At 52.4% G+C, this 15,630-nt stretch overlaps 1 protein-coding gene across 2 annotated transcripts in view; it reads right to left on the reverse strand.

Moving 5' to 3' along the window:
- Positions 1-365: 365 nt before the first annotated feature.
- Positions 366-15,630, reverse strand: part of EPHB2 (EPH receptor B2) — a 124,581-nt gene continuing 109,316 nt past the window's right edge. Inside the window, exons 8-15 of one of the 2 annotated variants that reach the window (XM_035019547.1) lie at positions 15,436-15,500; positions 8,717-8,839; positions 7,893-8,140; positions 6,694-6,909; positions 5,672-5,821; positions 4,342-4,535; positions 2,710-2,865; positions 366-2,193 (exon numbers count right to left, since the gene is read on the reverse strand). In XM_035019547.1, the coding sequence (XP_034875438.1) occupies positions 2,085-2,193; positions 2,710-2,865; positions 4,342-4,535; positions 5,672-5,821; positions 6,694-6,909; positions 7,893-8,140; positions 8,717-8,839; positions 15,436-15,500 (1,261 nt within the window). In that variant the 3' untranslated portion in view covers positions 366-2,084. Of the gene's footprint in view, positions 2,194-2,709; positions 2,866-4,341; positions 4,536-5,671; positions 5,822-6,693; positions 6,910-7,892; positions 8,141-8,716; positions 8,840-15,435; positions 15,504-15,630 lie in introns of both variants that reach the window. The other variant, XM_035019546.1, reaches the window with a different exon arrangement.

Here is a 15,630-nt window from a genome sequence, read left to right on the forward strand (position 1 = left end):
ACCCCCACACTGCCACTATCACAGCTTACATAACACCCCGACCCCCTTCCTCTGGCCCGGGAGAGCCGAGTGCACCCCTGTCAACTCCCTGCTCCCGATGCCTCCCGTAGAGGATCCCCCTGCTTTGCAGGGCATCGGACGCTGAATTCTGAGCCACTCTCAACTTGCTTCTTTTGTTGCCTGTGCTTTGGACAAGCCAGAGCCAGAAAGGCCATGTGGACCTTTGGGGTCCTCCATGTGTTTTCTCAGCCCCGGGCCTTCTAGAACCCCGAGGAAGGAAGGGTCCCTTAGAAGAGCACCATGGGTCATTGGACATGTCCCAGGGTGTCAGGGTCTCTCTCGGAACTTACAGAGAACAGGGGTCATTTTATAACTAAAGTGTTTATTTCCATTCAGTTCACTAACCGATTGTTCTGCTCACATGCCTGCTTGTTCGCTCATAGGAGGGAGTGTGTGGCCAGACCCCAGGGCTGATGGATTTCCGCCCCCCCCACCCCCCGCCCCGGGGCTAAGACCTTGAGACTTGGGCAAAGTTGTGGGGGGTGGGGGGGGAGGGGGTCAGAGAGAAACCATACACTTTCCCCTGGTAGAGGAAAGGAGCGTCTGCGCACGTCTCTGAGGGTGACACTCTGCGGGGCTGGGCTCTCACAGTGAATGATCCAGGGCCCGGCTTAGGCTCCCAGAGACGAAACTGGGTTCTGGCCATCTGAGGGCGCTCAGGAAACTCCAAGAGGCCTATTTGCCTGGGAAGCACTGGGCAAGGAGGGTGGAGAAGAGGATAAGGTGTGTAGTTCTGCAGCCCTAGGGCCTGCTTCCTTCTCAATCTGGTGCTTTCAAAAGCAGTCCTGGGTGGGGGGCTCCTCCACCCTGGCCCCTCATCCTCCCAAACCTCACTCAGTCTCTGAATGGCCCAGATGGGCCCTGTGGCAGTTGGCTTTGGTGAGACCTGGCAGCGGGGGGGATCTCTCTGCAGGGGGAGGAGGGAAGAGTGTCAATGAAAACCATATAAAAAATCCAGAAATGTGCATATAAAATCTCGCCCTTGGTGTATTGCCTAAGTCAGTAAGCAGAAAGCACCTTCTTCTGGGAGAAGGATCAAGTCCTCAAAAGGTAGGAAATGTCAAAGTGTCACTTCATTGTCATAAAAAAAAAACCCCAACAACCCCCCCAAACCAAATCCACCCCTGACCAAAATACCCCCGAGTCCACGAATTGCTGTAAACAAACCCAAATGCAGGAGCAATCCTTCTCAGTGGCAGTCATAGCTGATGGCAGTCACCCTGCGACAGGCCTCCAGGCGGGGCTGCCGGGCACCGTGCATGTGCGACAGGGACGTGGCGCTGCAGTCTTGGGGGGCCGGTCATCCTCAGGAAGGCTGACCTTTCCGGTGTCCCCACGGTCTCCCTGACTGAGGAGGACAAAAGCCCCCTTTCAGCCCCGTGAGCCGACAGGAGAAACAAGTCTTTTTCATCGGAGTTTCTGAAATAGTCTCCAAAGACAGAAATTCTCCGGTTTGCCCAGCGGCCGCGGGAATGGCTCCCGTGGTGGCTGCCCGTCTGCCCGCCTGCCCCGTCTGCCTGGCATGTGGCTGCTGGGTGAGGCCTGGAAGAGCAGCCCAGGGACGGGAGAGAAGGGTGGCCCCTGTCTCTCCCTTCACATTGGTTTTCCTGAAACTGTTTCTTGGCTCTGGCCAGGTCGCCTTCCCAGAGGGAGTTGGAGAGAAACTGCTTTTGGTGTCCGATTGGGACAAATCGCGTGGATCTCCCAAGCCCTTTTTTTTTTTTCCCCTAAGAACAATGATCGCTTTCCTTATGAGAATCCTCTTTAAAAAATATTCCTTGTATTTCCCGCCCCCTCCCAGGATCTGTTTCCTTTTGTCCCCGTTCCCTTTTTTCCATCATCTGAGTTGCACATATTCCTGGTGACATCTCATGGCTGGAGCGCTGCTCGGTTCTTCCTGCTGCCCGTGGCCTCCTGGCAGGTGGCTGAGCCTGCGGTGGATGTGGACGGAGAACCAGGGGGCCGGCGTGTGGGGCGGAGGGGGCGGGGGCCTGGAGGAAGAGGTGAGCCGAGGCAGGTGAACGTCAAACCTCCACAGACTGGATCTGGTTCATCTGTGCCCGCATCACCTGGATACTGTTCAGGATTTTTTTCTGGTGGCCAGCCAAGGTGACCCCAACCCGGAGAATGTCCCTTTGGGAGAGAAGCATGTGTGTTAGGGAAATGTGGGGGTGGTGGGGGACTTTGGGCCAGGTGGAGAGCTGCCTGGGCTTCTCCAGGGGTTTCCTGCTGAAGAGAGCAAAGGAGGGGGTGAGTGGGTGGATTCCCAGTGTTGGAGTGACTAGTGGGGATGGAAGGAGCACGAGAATGGGAGTCAGGACACTCAGGGGCATGGGGTCTCCTCTACTCAGGGAAGGAGAAGGGAACTTGCATTTATGAAGTACCCACTCACTTTATATCCCTTTGATCTTCCTAAAACCTCCGGTTTACAGAAGACAACTGGGGCTCGGGGAGGTTCTGATTTGCACTTGGCCACAGGCAGACCTGGGTATCGATCTGAATGTGACTCCAGAGTTGGCCATCTTGCTCCTTGGTCCCACACATCCCTGCTGGGACACTACCTATTCCTCGCCCTCCAGAGCTCCCTGCTTGGTGGGATGGCTGGGAAGGAGTACTGGTAATGGTGGGTGGAGGCAGCTGGGCACTTACTCCATCATCATCTGTGACACAACATCGAAGGAGGTGAAGCCGGCATTGGCGAAGCTCTCCTTGTACTGCCCCATCTTGATGGCCTCCAGCCACTCGTCCACCGTGTTAAAGCTGGTGTAGTCGGGGATGGTGCGGTCCAGCAGCGGCAGGTTGATTCTGGAGGCGGGGGTGGGCAACAGAGAGAGTTAGGGCAGGTGCCGGGAGAGGGGTGAGGGTGAGCATGGGCGCCGCTGCAGCTTTGTACTGACACGTGTGTATCCATCTGCGTGGACAAAGGTGAGTGCATATGTATGTATTTGTGTGTGAGAGTGGGTGTGCGTTTGCACCTACATCAATGAGCACACGTACGAGCGTGAGGATGTGAGCGTGAGTATGTGTGCAGGACTCAATGCTGAGGCCACCTGGAAAGCCCGGGGATGCCTCTGAAGGGGCTGCTGGGAGGCTGGACACAGTGTGAGGAACGAGATGCTCCTCCAAGCCTCTGATTGTCAGGAGGAGGGAGTTAGCCGGACTAAGTATGCTACAATTCGCTGTCTCCTCCATCCTTCTCCACCCTGGGTGTGCTCTGGGAACCTGTGGGTTGCTCCTCCGAAGTCTAGACAAGGCTGGCGGTGCTCACGGGAGCTGGCCAGGAGTGAAATGACCCTCACAGGGCTAAAAGCTCAGAATGATTTTATGCAGAGAGTCACGAGTGGCTGATGCAGGGTCCTGGTGGGGAGTGACAGGTAGAGGCAAACGCAAACTGTGGGCCACAAAAACTTGGCAGGTGAAGGACTTGGGCCCAAGTCTCTGGACCAAGCCAACCCTGGACCCTGAGGACCCCTGGCTGGACACCCCTCAGAAACTCTGATAGGGTCCCAAAGAGAAAGAGTGTGCAGGGCCAGGAGGGACAGGGGTCGGGGACAGCCACCCAAGCAAGGCAGTGGTGGCCCCAGGTCTGAAGGAGCATGCCCGGGGACCACTGGGAGAGGGCGGGTCTCAGCATTGCTGGAGCCAACACTGGTCCAGCTGGGCCAGTCTCTTTGAGTTGGGGATGGAGACTGTGTGTGTTTATGTGTGGTATGTACTTCTGAACACGTGTGGGCTTGGGTGCCCAGGGAGTGTAGGCGTGAGGGCCTGAGAAGGGGTGCGTATCCGTGTGTGTGTGATTGTGTGTGTGGGAGCATAAGCATGAGCTCTTGTGCCTAACGATGTGTAGGACTGTATTTGTGTAAGCACGCCTATGTGTGTGCATGCACGTGCATGCACGTGCATGGCTGTGTTGAGGAGGATGCAAATGTAAGTTAGAGGGTCCAGGTTTGAGCGTGACGGCAGCCAGGCAGGAAACCCGGTGACCAGTCAATCTGTTTACCAAAAAAGATTCTGGTAATTTTTCTTAAATGCCATCCTCTCTGACCATGCTTTAAAAAGTGCTTCCTTTACCATCTCTACCACTTCCTTTCCTCTTCTGTGTCCTGGACTCCTCCGCACCCCAAGGCAGGTCTTCCCGGACCCCACGCTGTAGTGCAGAGCCCTGCCTCAAGCAGGGGGAGCCTGGCCAGGGGTGGGGGGGATTTGGAGTGAGGAAGGGCCAGCTGGGGACGGGGCGGAGACATACTGGGAGGAGGGGGTGGGGCCAGACCAGAGCCGTACCCAGAGGAGAGGGGTGCCATGGCTTTGAGGCTGTTGGGGTTTCGGATCATCTTGTCCAGCGTGTTGACGATCTGGCCAAACTTAGGCCGGTGGTTGCGGTCCTTCTGCCAGCAGTCCAGCATGAGCTGGTGCAGGGCGCTTGGGCAGTCCATGGGGGGTGGCAGCCGATAGTCCTGCTCGATGGCATTGATTACCTGGGAACGACACAGGGCCAGAGTGGGGTGGGTTGGGTGGGATAAAAAGCATCTGCCTCTGACCTGACCCATCCCCCCCTCCATAGCGGACAGACCTATTTGGTTGCCATGGTAACTGCCTCCGCCTCCCGGATGCAGCCCCAGGGATGGGCCTCACCTGGGTTCCCACCATCTATGGCCTTAGTCTGACCCGGGGTCTGTGTGCCGGCCCCCTCTCCCAATCTCGGGAAAACCGGCACCCTGAGATAACTTTTGCCTCAGGGTCTACCAGGTTGACCCTCCTGTGGACCACTTTTCCCCTCCCTTTTCTGAGCCTCCTCCTGGCTTTGATGGCCCTGAGGACTCCTCTCTCTGGCCCTTCACCCCAGGGTGACAACAACTCTTGTTTTCAGTGCCATTTACTGCTCCAGGTGAGAGATGTCTCTCAGGTCAGGCCCCTCAGCATGGCTGCACAGAGCCCCACCTGGCTCCTCTGTCAGGAAAATGAGCTCAAACGCCGCTCTCTAATCTGTCCTGCCACTAGGCCCAGATTCACCTTCCCCAGCTGGACTGTGGGTCACCCTCCCTGTTCAAGAAGCTTCTTCAAGTCCTTCCTGTTCTGTGTCATTGCAAATCAAAATTTGTTGGGTTGGCTTTCAAATGCCCCATTATTGAACCTTATCATCCTTTCTGACAACGTTTCTACTGCTCCCCAGCACGATCACTTAGCATCCCACCTTTGGGCCTTTGCACAGCTATTCTGCCCATTTGAAGCCCTCATATCTCCAAGTCCTACTGCTGTGTGTGTTCCCCCTGTCCTGGGAAGACTTCCTGGCTGATCTTGCTCACGTGGCCCTTGACTCAACACCTACAGGACTCGACACCTGCCTTCTCCAATTTAGCGCCTGATTGTAAAGTTCCTGATAACAACAACTGGTTCCTGGAATAATTGTCTTGCCCCCCACTTATGTGGAAAACACCTCAGGGGCAGATATGGTCTCATTTGGGGTTGGCCACCAGGTGAACGCATCTTGAAGATTTGCTAAATTGTGGATGTGTAGGCCTTTCCTACTCTTGACCCCTGGAGAGTCCAGAATCCTGTGCAGACGTTCGAATCAGCCAACATTGGGCTGAACCCAGCCCCCTTGGAAACTTACGTCTTGGTTGGTCATGTCCCAGTAGGGTCGTTCCCCATAGGACATCACCTCCCACATGACGATACCATAGCTCCATACATCACTGGCTGAAGTGAACTTCCGGTACTGGATGGCTTCTGGGGCCGTCCAGCGGATGGGGATCTTCCCACCCTGGGGAACAGAATGAGGAGGGTTAATGGGTGGGAGGCTGATCCATCTGGCCTCTACTCTCAGTACTACTTTTCATCCTATGTCCCGTGCTGTACCAATCCCATGAAGCACCTCATTCTTTCTCGAACTCACCATGCTGCTTCAGGTCTTGGCAATTTGCACCTGCTGCTCCCCCCCTTCATGAAATGCCTTTTCTCACTCTACCATCTGGAAACCTCTTCTCATCCTTTAAGTATCTCTGAAAATCGTTCCCTAAGTCCCCAAAAGTTACTCACTCTTTTTAATCCTACAACTGTGTCCCATATCTCTCCATCAAGGAGGCACTTCTAGAGAGCAATACTCAAATCATTTGCCTGTGTGCTTGGCTCTTCTTGTACTATTTCTGAGCTCTTTGGGTAGGGGCTGTGCCTTATTCCTTTCTGTTTAAAACTCTTCAGCAGGAGAGAGTCCTGAGCTTAGGCATCAGGGACTCCAAGATCAGCCCTGCTTGCCTCTCCTGAGTTATTGCCCACCGCCTTCCCGCTTACAGTCTGTGTTCTAGTCACATCTTGCCTTGAGAACATGGCATCTGACAACCTTTCACTGGCCCTTCAGCTTTCAGCTCAGATATCACCCCCCTCTTAGTAGGGGTCTCCCAAGACAGGAGTCCTGACTTATAGCTCTGTTAGTCCATGTTTCTCTGCACATCTGTGTCCCCGGACAGCCTATGAGCTCCAAGGCGGCAGAGACTGTGGTTTGTGTCTCTCTGTCTCCAGGGCCCAGTGCGGTGCTTGCATGAACAGGTGTCGGTGAAAATGTATTGAAGGGAGAGATGGACATCTATGCCCTCTTGCCTGGTACTGCGACCCCACTGTTCTCTGCTTCCATCTTACCAGCGCACTGGTGTAGGTGGGGTCTGAGGTATCATCCTCCAGAAAGCGTGAGAGCCCAAAGTCAGACACCTTGCAGACCAGGTTGCTGTTGACGAGGATGTTGCGAGCGGCCAGGTCGCGGTGGACGTAGTTCATGTCTGCCAGATACTTCATGCCGGCCGCGATGCCCCGCAGCATGCCCACCAGCTGGATGACTGTAAACTGCCCATCATTTTGCTTTGGGAGAAGTGGAGAAAACATACAGTAAATGGAAGGGCATGAATCAGAGCTCTGGATCATCCACACAATGGAAAACCAGAGCAGGACCCTGCCACCCTGGCCTCGTGCTCGCTGTGGGAAGGATTCAGATGCTTGCAGGGGGTGGAGGCTTAGAGAGGCCCATGAGAGGTCAATTTCAGGGTGGTGGAAAGAACATGGGCTTTGGAGTAGACATAGCTGGTCTGATGCTGGCTCTACCCTTTGCTGGCCGTGCAACCTTGGACAAGCGATCTGACTTCTTGAGTCTGTTTCTCCATCTGTGAGTTAAATGGGGATAAGTTATACCCACCTCCCAGGGCTGTCTGAGTTAAATAAGAAGGTGCACGGAAGGTGCCTGGCACATACTAGATGCTCAATAAATGTTTGTTAAATGGCAACTAGTCTAGCAGCATGCTTCTGTGCTCTTTGCCCAGCTGGTTGACTGTGATCTGGGAGGATCGGGAAACTTTCCTCTCTTGACCTTGTGCTCTGGACTCCATCCCCCAGCACATAGAGCTTTGGGGAAATCCAAAATCTGGTGAAAACCCTGGGCCAGGATTCAAGAGACCTGGTTCCAGTCGTGGCTCTCACTTTGACCCTCTGGGTAAGCTTGGGCAAACTCTACCTGTCTTAGAGCCTCACTTTTCTCTTGTGCATAATGAGAAAGCTGGCTAAGAGCATAGATGGTAACAGATTTCAGGTTGTATGCCAATTCTGACTGACTGGTTGTGGTTTCCTGGATTGAAAAGGATTCTGAGATGGCTTCCTGGTTTAGTGGGACAGAGTTCTGGGCTTGATTAGCAATGCTTGCCACGGGGAAGGGAATGGAAAGAGGCAGCCTGCAAGCCATTCCTGACTTAGATCTTTCCCAAGACCCCATCAGGCTTTGATGCCATGAAGCCATGTCCACCTCTCCTTTTCCTCCCCATCCATGGGCCCCTGGCACTCTTGGCTTCCCCTACCCGGAGGAAGGAGTCCAGGGAGCCGTTCTCCATGAACTCAGTGATGATCATCACAGGCGTGCTCTTGGTAACAACACCCTCCAGGTGGATGACGTTGGGGTGGTCAAACTGGCCCATGATGGAGGCCTCGCTCAGGAAGTCCCGGCGCTGCTTCTCAGTATAGCCTGACTTGAGTGTCTTGATGGCTACAAAGATCTCTCTCTTGCCTGGTAGTTTTAGGTGGCCACTGCATACCTCGCCGAACTCCCCTAGGACACACACACCAAGAGAGGCAGGATGTCACTTGCCAGGTGGAAGTGCCATCTCCCACTCCTTGTAGCCTCCACTCCTGGGTCCTGAAGGAGCTTTTTCTCCCTAGTGGTCAACTCATCATCTTAGACAAAGAACCCCTTTGTAGAATGTGGGGACCCAGAAAGGTCCTAGCCACTACTAGGAGTAAGAGTAAACACTTCACAGGTGTCCCATGGTATTTGGCTGGGCATGGGGTAAGGCTGTAGGGGAGGCTGGGGAGATGGAGAGAGGGACCTGGATGAATGGTGGGAAGAACAAAGCACTAGACTGAGTCCAGAGAATGGGGTTCTAGACCTAGTTCAATCTCTGACATGATATGCAAGCTCCTTCCCAGCCCCATGCCCCAGTTTCCTCATATGTCAATGAGGTGATTTTCCTGTATGTCTTTGAGGACTTTTCTACCTTGGGTATTCTGAACCTTCAGGTCTTGGAGGATCCTCTGAGGTTCCTGCCCCACATCCTACGCTCTGCCCCAATAGTACTCCCCACTCATGGCTGAGGCCATGGTACCTGGGAGAGCACCAGCCACCTACCTGCTCCAATCACCTGCTCAATTTTGACACAGGAGATGTCAATTTCCTTGGCAAACTCCCGCACTGCCTCATTGGGGTCCTCATAGGTGAAAGGGTCGATGTAGATCTTCATGCCTGGGGTCACTGGGGGATAAGATCAGGCTTGGTCACATGCACAGACTCAAGATGTGGACAGATGGAAAGTCTAGAGCTGGTCCCTCTGTGGAGGGAAATACACTCCCATGTGGCCCCGTAAGAACTAGCCAACCCTTTGCAGGTCACTTGACCTCTCTGGGCCTCAGTGAGCAGATGGGCATTGAGCTGAGTAGAAGGGTGAGGAGAACAGAGAGCTCAGCAGAGAGAACAAATAGGTTCTAGCTCTTGTTCCAACTCTAACTGATTAGTAATGTCTTCCTAAAGGAGCTAAAGGACTGTCAGGATTGATTAGCAATGTCTGTTAAGGGTATGGGCATAAAAGGATAGATAGGTTTGTCACTCTTGTGTTAGAGAATCAGGGGGTGCAAAGTAAAGGAAGAGGAAGTCAAGAAGGAAGAGAGATTTGGAACAAAAATACAGAAAGAGCAGGCAATAGCCCATGTTCTTGGGAGTCTGCTAAGGAGACCTCCCTTTCTTTTAAGGCCTAATTTAAGCATCCTCTCCCTTTAGGAAACTTCCTGGCTGTCTCAGCTCTCCCAGGCAGGCCCCAGAACCTGGAGGGCTGCCCACTCACCAGGGTCTGAGGACCCATGGTTTCTGGGTTCACTTCCCAGGTTCCTCACTAGCTAGGTCTTAAACCTTTCTAGATCTCACATTCCCTGGTGATCAGTGTGAGGCTGGACACGTGGCCTATTAATTTGACTCTTAATTTGATGTACTTTTTTATTTGATGCAGAAATTAAGGATGTAACTTGGATGCCAAACACCTAATTCTGACCCTACCACTGAGCCAGCAAAACACTTGGAGGGAAGGGAAGGATGATCCATCCCACATTCTTCCTCCCATATAACTGGTCTTCTGCTGCCCAGGCCTCCCTCTGGCTTCCCCAGCAACTTGCCCACATTCTCCCATTGCTCCAGGAGCCATGACTTTGGAGGCAGTAGCTCTAGGAGTAGGGAGCTGGAATTCCTGGGCCATAGTAAGGCTTGACTGGTTGGTGAGTGGGGCCATCAACCCTGCTCAGCTGTGTGACCTTGGACATGTTAGTTGACCACTCTCAGTGTCTATTTCAGACATTACAAGAATCTAAAGTTGGAACCTCTAACACATGGGTTAGCAAACTGGCCCACTGACTATTTCATAAATAAAGTTTTATCAGAACACAGCTGCATGCATTTCTTTGCCTGTGGATGCTTTCACACTCTAGCGACTAAGTTGAATAGATACAATAGAGACCGTGTGGCTGTATGTCTTTACTCTCTGGTCCTTTACAGAAAAGTCTGTCAGCTGCTGCTCTAATACATTAGCTTTATTTTGGATTATTTGTGTGGGTGTTTGTCTAGCCCTTCATTTTATTTATTATTTAAAAGATTTTATTTTCAAATCTCCACCCGCAACGTGGGGCTCGAACAAAGCTCTGCACACAATATACACTCAATGTCTATAGAGCTAAGAAGAATCCAGGTGACAGAGATAAAAGAAGAATGATTGCAGCTACCACTGACTGAACCCTTGTGCCCAACACTGGGTCAGGCTCTTTATATGCATTATCTCATCTGCACCCAACAACTCTTGGAGGAAGGGAAACATTATTCTCATTTCATGCATGAGGGAACTGCCGCTCAGAAAGCCGAAGTCATCTGCCCAGGGCCACACAGCTAGCAAATGGCACAGCCAGGACTTGAATCCAGGTCTGTCAGACTTGAGCCTAGGGCCAATACTCTTAATCATCACGCTCATGGCCTCCTGCATGCAATCCAACCAGATCTGGCCCAGGCCTCCTCCTCCTGGACTGTTCAACCATGACTCCTCCCCCAATCAGCACTCCTCAGAGCGGGGACATCAGTTCCTGGGAGATGCTCCTTCTCGCTCAAACTCAGTGCCTGCTCTGTGGTTCTTGGTGACTTACTTTCAGCCTCCCTCCAACAGGATTGAGGGAAACCTTTTCTGTCAGGCCTGCTGCAGAGGGAGGACAGGAATAGGTCAGCCCCGGCAGCTAAGGAGAAGTGCAGCAGGAACTCAAAGCTAATTCGGGCACTGCCAACCGATCAGATGTCATCCCTAAGCCTTGGCCTGGAGGGCTCTCTGTTGCTTGCAGAACTAAGGCAAGTGCCTTCACCTGGCATGCCAAGCTCTCCGTGTTGGGCCCCAACTACAGCTCCCTGCCCCTCTGTATGCCAGCAAAAAGAATTATTTACCCAGAGGTCCCAGACACACCTTATAATTTCTTGCCTCTGTGTTTTGTTCGTGGGGTTACCTCCACCTGCAATACCCTTCTCTTCCTCTTTGTGTCCATATCAAATGCCACCTCCTCTGTGAAGCTTGCCTGGATCCTTCCAGGGGAGATCCATGCTTTCTTTTTAGGCTCTGAAGCCCTGTCTCTGAACCCACTTATATGGCCCTCCTATCTTGTATTAAGTCTCCTAGATACGCATGCCCACAGCCTCCTGCCACCCCTTTCTGGAACACTGCTGCCTGTGAGGACTTGCTTTCCACTCTCTCCCTCAGGGGCATGGAAGCCATGTCTGTCTAGTTCATGCTAGACCCTGGCACATAGAGGGTGCTCACGAAATGCTTATTGAAAGAGTAATAGCATTACTTACTGGAATGTCCTCTTTTTCTCTTTCTGCCTGTTCGGGATCATGAATACCTTTGAGAATCTGACAGAAGCTATGAATCTGCTCCTTGGAAAATTATTCACCTGTGTGTCACACTCCCAGATTCAGCATATAATTTTGGAATGTTCACGGGCCCGTGAAGCTCTTGGGGTCTGTGAACCCCAAGTTACGAGCCCTTGCTCTAGAATGTTTTCTCTGGAGTACACATGTGAAGGTGGTATTCAGTAGATACTTATTGAATGTATGGCTCTGAGCTGTCCCTGCTTCTATGACCCTCTGGTTTCATCTCCTCATTAATAACACAATCTGCTCACAATTCAGTGTGGATTTGCCAGGTAGCAGGCCCTTGTAGCAGGTCTAGGTACTCTACAGGTATCTATCCAATTAACCCTCCTGAAAACCCTACCAGGTAAATGCTATTATTAGCCTGAGCCTTATGAAATTGTTAGTATTTGACTGTTTCTGACCTACAAAACGGGCAATTTCATTTGGCCAAACCTAATATTATCCCCATTGTTTGGAGGAGGACACTGTGGGATAAGAAAGGTTAGATGACCTGCCCAAGGGGACATGGACAGAGCTGATAAGTGGCACATGAGGGGTTTGAATCCAGGTCATGTGGCTGTGAGTCTACACTTTCAACTGCTTCCCCATCCTGTATCCTGGAATGGAAGCGGAGCTCCTTGCGGCCGAGCCTTGCTCAAGGCCCGGCTCCCAGGACGGTATTTGCTGCACTGAAGCTGAATGAGGATCTCTGGAGTCAGAGTCTTCAGAAAATACCGAGCTGTTGTTTGGATGACTTACGACTGTCAGGGCCACTACCTGCTGTCCTGAACCCAAAGGGGAAATTCAGGGTGAAGGAGGCAGGAGGAACCAGACATTCAGAGACCTGGTTTGAATTCTGGATCTGCCAGTAATAATAATAATAAATAAGCTCCTTTATGAGTTTGAATTGAGGATCAACCACAGTATTGATACTGCTGTGTGCCCTTGGGCAAATTACTTAACTTCTCTGTGCTTCACTTTTTTTCCATATCTATAGCGGAGCTCATAAACAGCACCTACAAGGTGCTGGTCTAGGTACTTAACTGCAAGGATTAAATGAGAATCTTTTTAAAGGGCTTGGTATAGTAGTTGGCAAATAGAAAACACTGAATAATTGTTACCTGCTATAGAGAAGAGTTGGCTATTATTAAATATTATTAGGAAGCACTTTCATATCCATTAATTCATTTAATCCTCACAATTCTGTGAAAGAAGCATCATTCTGGCTACTTCCCATGTAAAGATGCCAAGGTTCAGAGAGGCTCGATGACTTCCCCAAGGTCACAGAGCTGCCCAGTGGTGGAGCAGGGATGAGAAACCAGGTTGGTCCCTCTGGGTCACACCCAGGTACCATAGACCTTGGTCCTCACTCAGCACCTGCTGAATGATGGGACACATGAGCTGGTGAGGGTGACTTCAAGCCAGCCACACGCATCTCCAGGCCTCAGATTCCTTCTCTGTCCCGGCCACACAGGGTTGCTGGTGGGTGTGGGACCACAGGGCTGGTAGTGCTTTGAAAAAACCAAGGCTCTTTCTTAGATGCAGGGAGTAGGAGCTTGAGCTTTAGAATGTGTTGATCCATGAACAAATCCTGGGCTCTATTTTAAAAATAAATCCCTGCTGTCCCCTGTTTCCTTGTTAGTGACTCACACGCTCAATAGTGATGCTCCCACATGGCTCCAGGTGACAGAGCATGTGAGCCCACCTTTTTCCAGCTTAGTCGGGTGTGGACAGCACGGCGTGGCGAGGAGTGTGGGCCTCAGCTCCGGCCCTGAGCTGTTGTGTGACCTCTCTGGGCCTCAGTTCCCTCATACTCAATTATATTACAAGGATAATTATAAGGATTAAATGAACAAATGCACGTAAAGCATTAAAACAGTTCTGGGCACACAGAACACCCTCAATACAGTTAGCTCTAACTATAACCATGATTTCATTACTTGGGGAAGAAGAGGGGGTGACGTAATTTATGACTTTTACTTTTAATGTACAGGTTATTTCTAATTTCGGTGTAGTTAAATTGTTCTGCCTTTTTCTTGTGAGCCTTCCGTTGCTTTTAGGCTTAGAATATCAGTGAAATAGTTAGCTAAATTGTCTTCTGAAAATTTTAATGGTTTAATTATTTTTTACATTTATGTCTAAAATGGTTTTTTAAGCTCAGGAACATTTACTGCAAATTGACTGTTAACCCAGAGGCTCGATATCTAGAACTCCTTGACTCTGCTCTTTCTTACACACCCCACATCCAGTCCTGCAGCAAATCTAGTACTTTTAGAACATGTCAGAATCCAGAATCTTCTCTGGATGATTCCAACAGCCACCTCACAGATCTCCCTGCTTCTGTCCTGCCTGGTGTCCTACAGCCCCTTCACTCCATTCTCCACACAGCAGCCAGAGAAGTCCTGTCAAAACTGTAACTCAGACTGTGTCAGTCTTTGGTTCAGAACCTTCTAGAGGTCCCCCATTCCACTCAGAATAAAAACCGAGGCCCCGCCATGCTGACAGGGACCTGCATGCTGGGGCCCCTCGTACCTGCCCCTCCTGCCTCCCCGCTCTGCTCCAGTCACACTAGCCTCCTTGCTGTTCCTGAAACCTGCCAGGCACACTCCAGCCTCAGGGCCTTTGCACTGGCTCTTCCTTCTGCCTGGGAGGCTCTTCCCTCAGGTCTGTCCATGCAGCTCACTCCCACAGCTCGTTCGTGTCTTTGCTCAACTAAAACCCTCTCAGTGAGGCCGCCCCCAACTGCCCTATCTGAACAGGCAGTTCTATTGACCTTGCAATTCTCAGCCCATCACCCTGTTCTACTTTGCCTTTTGCCATAGCACTTTCATCTTCTGGCACGCCATGTGCTTTTCTCATTTACGACCTGTATTTCTTTTGTTCCCCGGCCCTCTCACCAGAATCTAAGTTCCGCAAGCGTGGGGATATGTGGTTTGCTTACTTGTGTATCCCCAGCTTGCTAAAACAAGTGCCTGGCATACACAGCAGGTCACAAAGATGTGTGATATGTGAAGGGCTATGCCGATGGCCTCTCTTACCCAGCAGCATCTCAGAAGCCCCAGGGTACCCCACTGAGTACAGTTTGAGAAGCTGTATCGGACCCATTTGGAATTCCCATTTGCTGAGCGAGTGGAAGAGAGGATGAAGGCTCTCCCTGCCCTCCTCCCCCCAGCCCGCCCCATGTCGGTTCTGCCAGGGTAAAATCGAGAGGAATCTATGCTCTGCCTCTGCCTCTGCTGGGCCCCTAGAGAGGGGCTGTCTGCTCTGGGTATGCAGCTCCTGTGCCCCCAGTCCTGGCCTGGGATGGGATGGGACAGTGGGGAAGTGGAGGCACTGGGTGGGGGGCAGTGGCTACCAGAGGGGTCACCAAGGAGGAGCGACAGGGCCTGCCACCTCCCGGGCCAAAGCCTGGGGTCCTCAGCATCTCATGCAACTCATGGATTTATTGTGAAAATAGGGATCTAGTGTCTGCTAAGTGCCGGGCAGCGGGCTGGCGTTCGGGGGCACAGGTGAGTGTCGGAGCCACTTTCACGTCTCCGGGTGCTCCCACCATAATGCTGCGGAGACAGGGACATGGCCCTCACGATGCGGGCAAGTAAGGGGGCGCCGTGCAAGCACAGACGGGACCCTAAAGCCTGGGTGGGGCGGGGGTCAGGGGAGGCTGCTCAGAGCGGTTTGTATGCGCCGCGGCCGAGGGAGAGGCAGTTACATGGGTGAAGAGAAGGCGGGTGATGCTCGGGGCAGAGGGGACGGCAGGTGCAGAGGCCAGGAGGGCAGAGTGAGCTTGTCCCGTTCAGGGAACAGCTTGACGTTGAGTCTGGCTGCAGCAAGATGGGAGGCAGTGGAAGGAGGCTGGAGAGCTTGCCGGGGAACTGACAAGCAAAGGGCCCGGGGTGCCGGCCCTGCTGGGGTGTACGTACTGTGGCCACTGGTGTAGTGCTGCAGCTTGTCCGTGTACTCCGAGTCAGCACGCTCAAACCCCCGTCTTCTGGAACAAGAGCAAAGGGCTGGAGCCACCTGGAAGCCCCGGGGAGCTGGGAGCCACAGTAGGTGATAGGGAGAGGGAGGGCAGGCCCTCAAAACCACACCCCTGCCAGAGGGCTCCCTGCCTTCCC

Source organism: Mirounga leonina, unplaced genomic scaffold (genome assembly GCF_011800145.1).
Source record: "Mirounga leonina isolate KUSES-001 unplaced genomic scaffold, KU_Mleo_1.0 Mir_173, whole genome shotgun sequence".
Taxonomy (NCBI): domain Eukaryota; kingdom Metazoa; phylum Chordata; class Mammalia; order Carnivora; family Phocidae; genus Mirounga; species Mirounga leonina.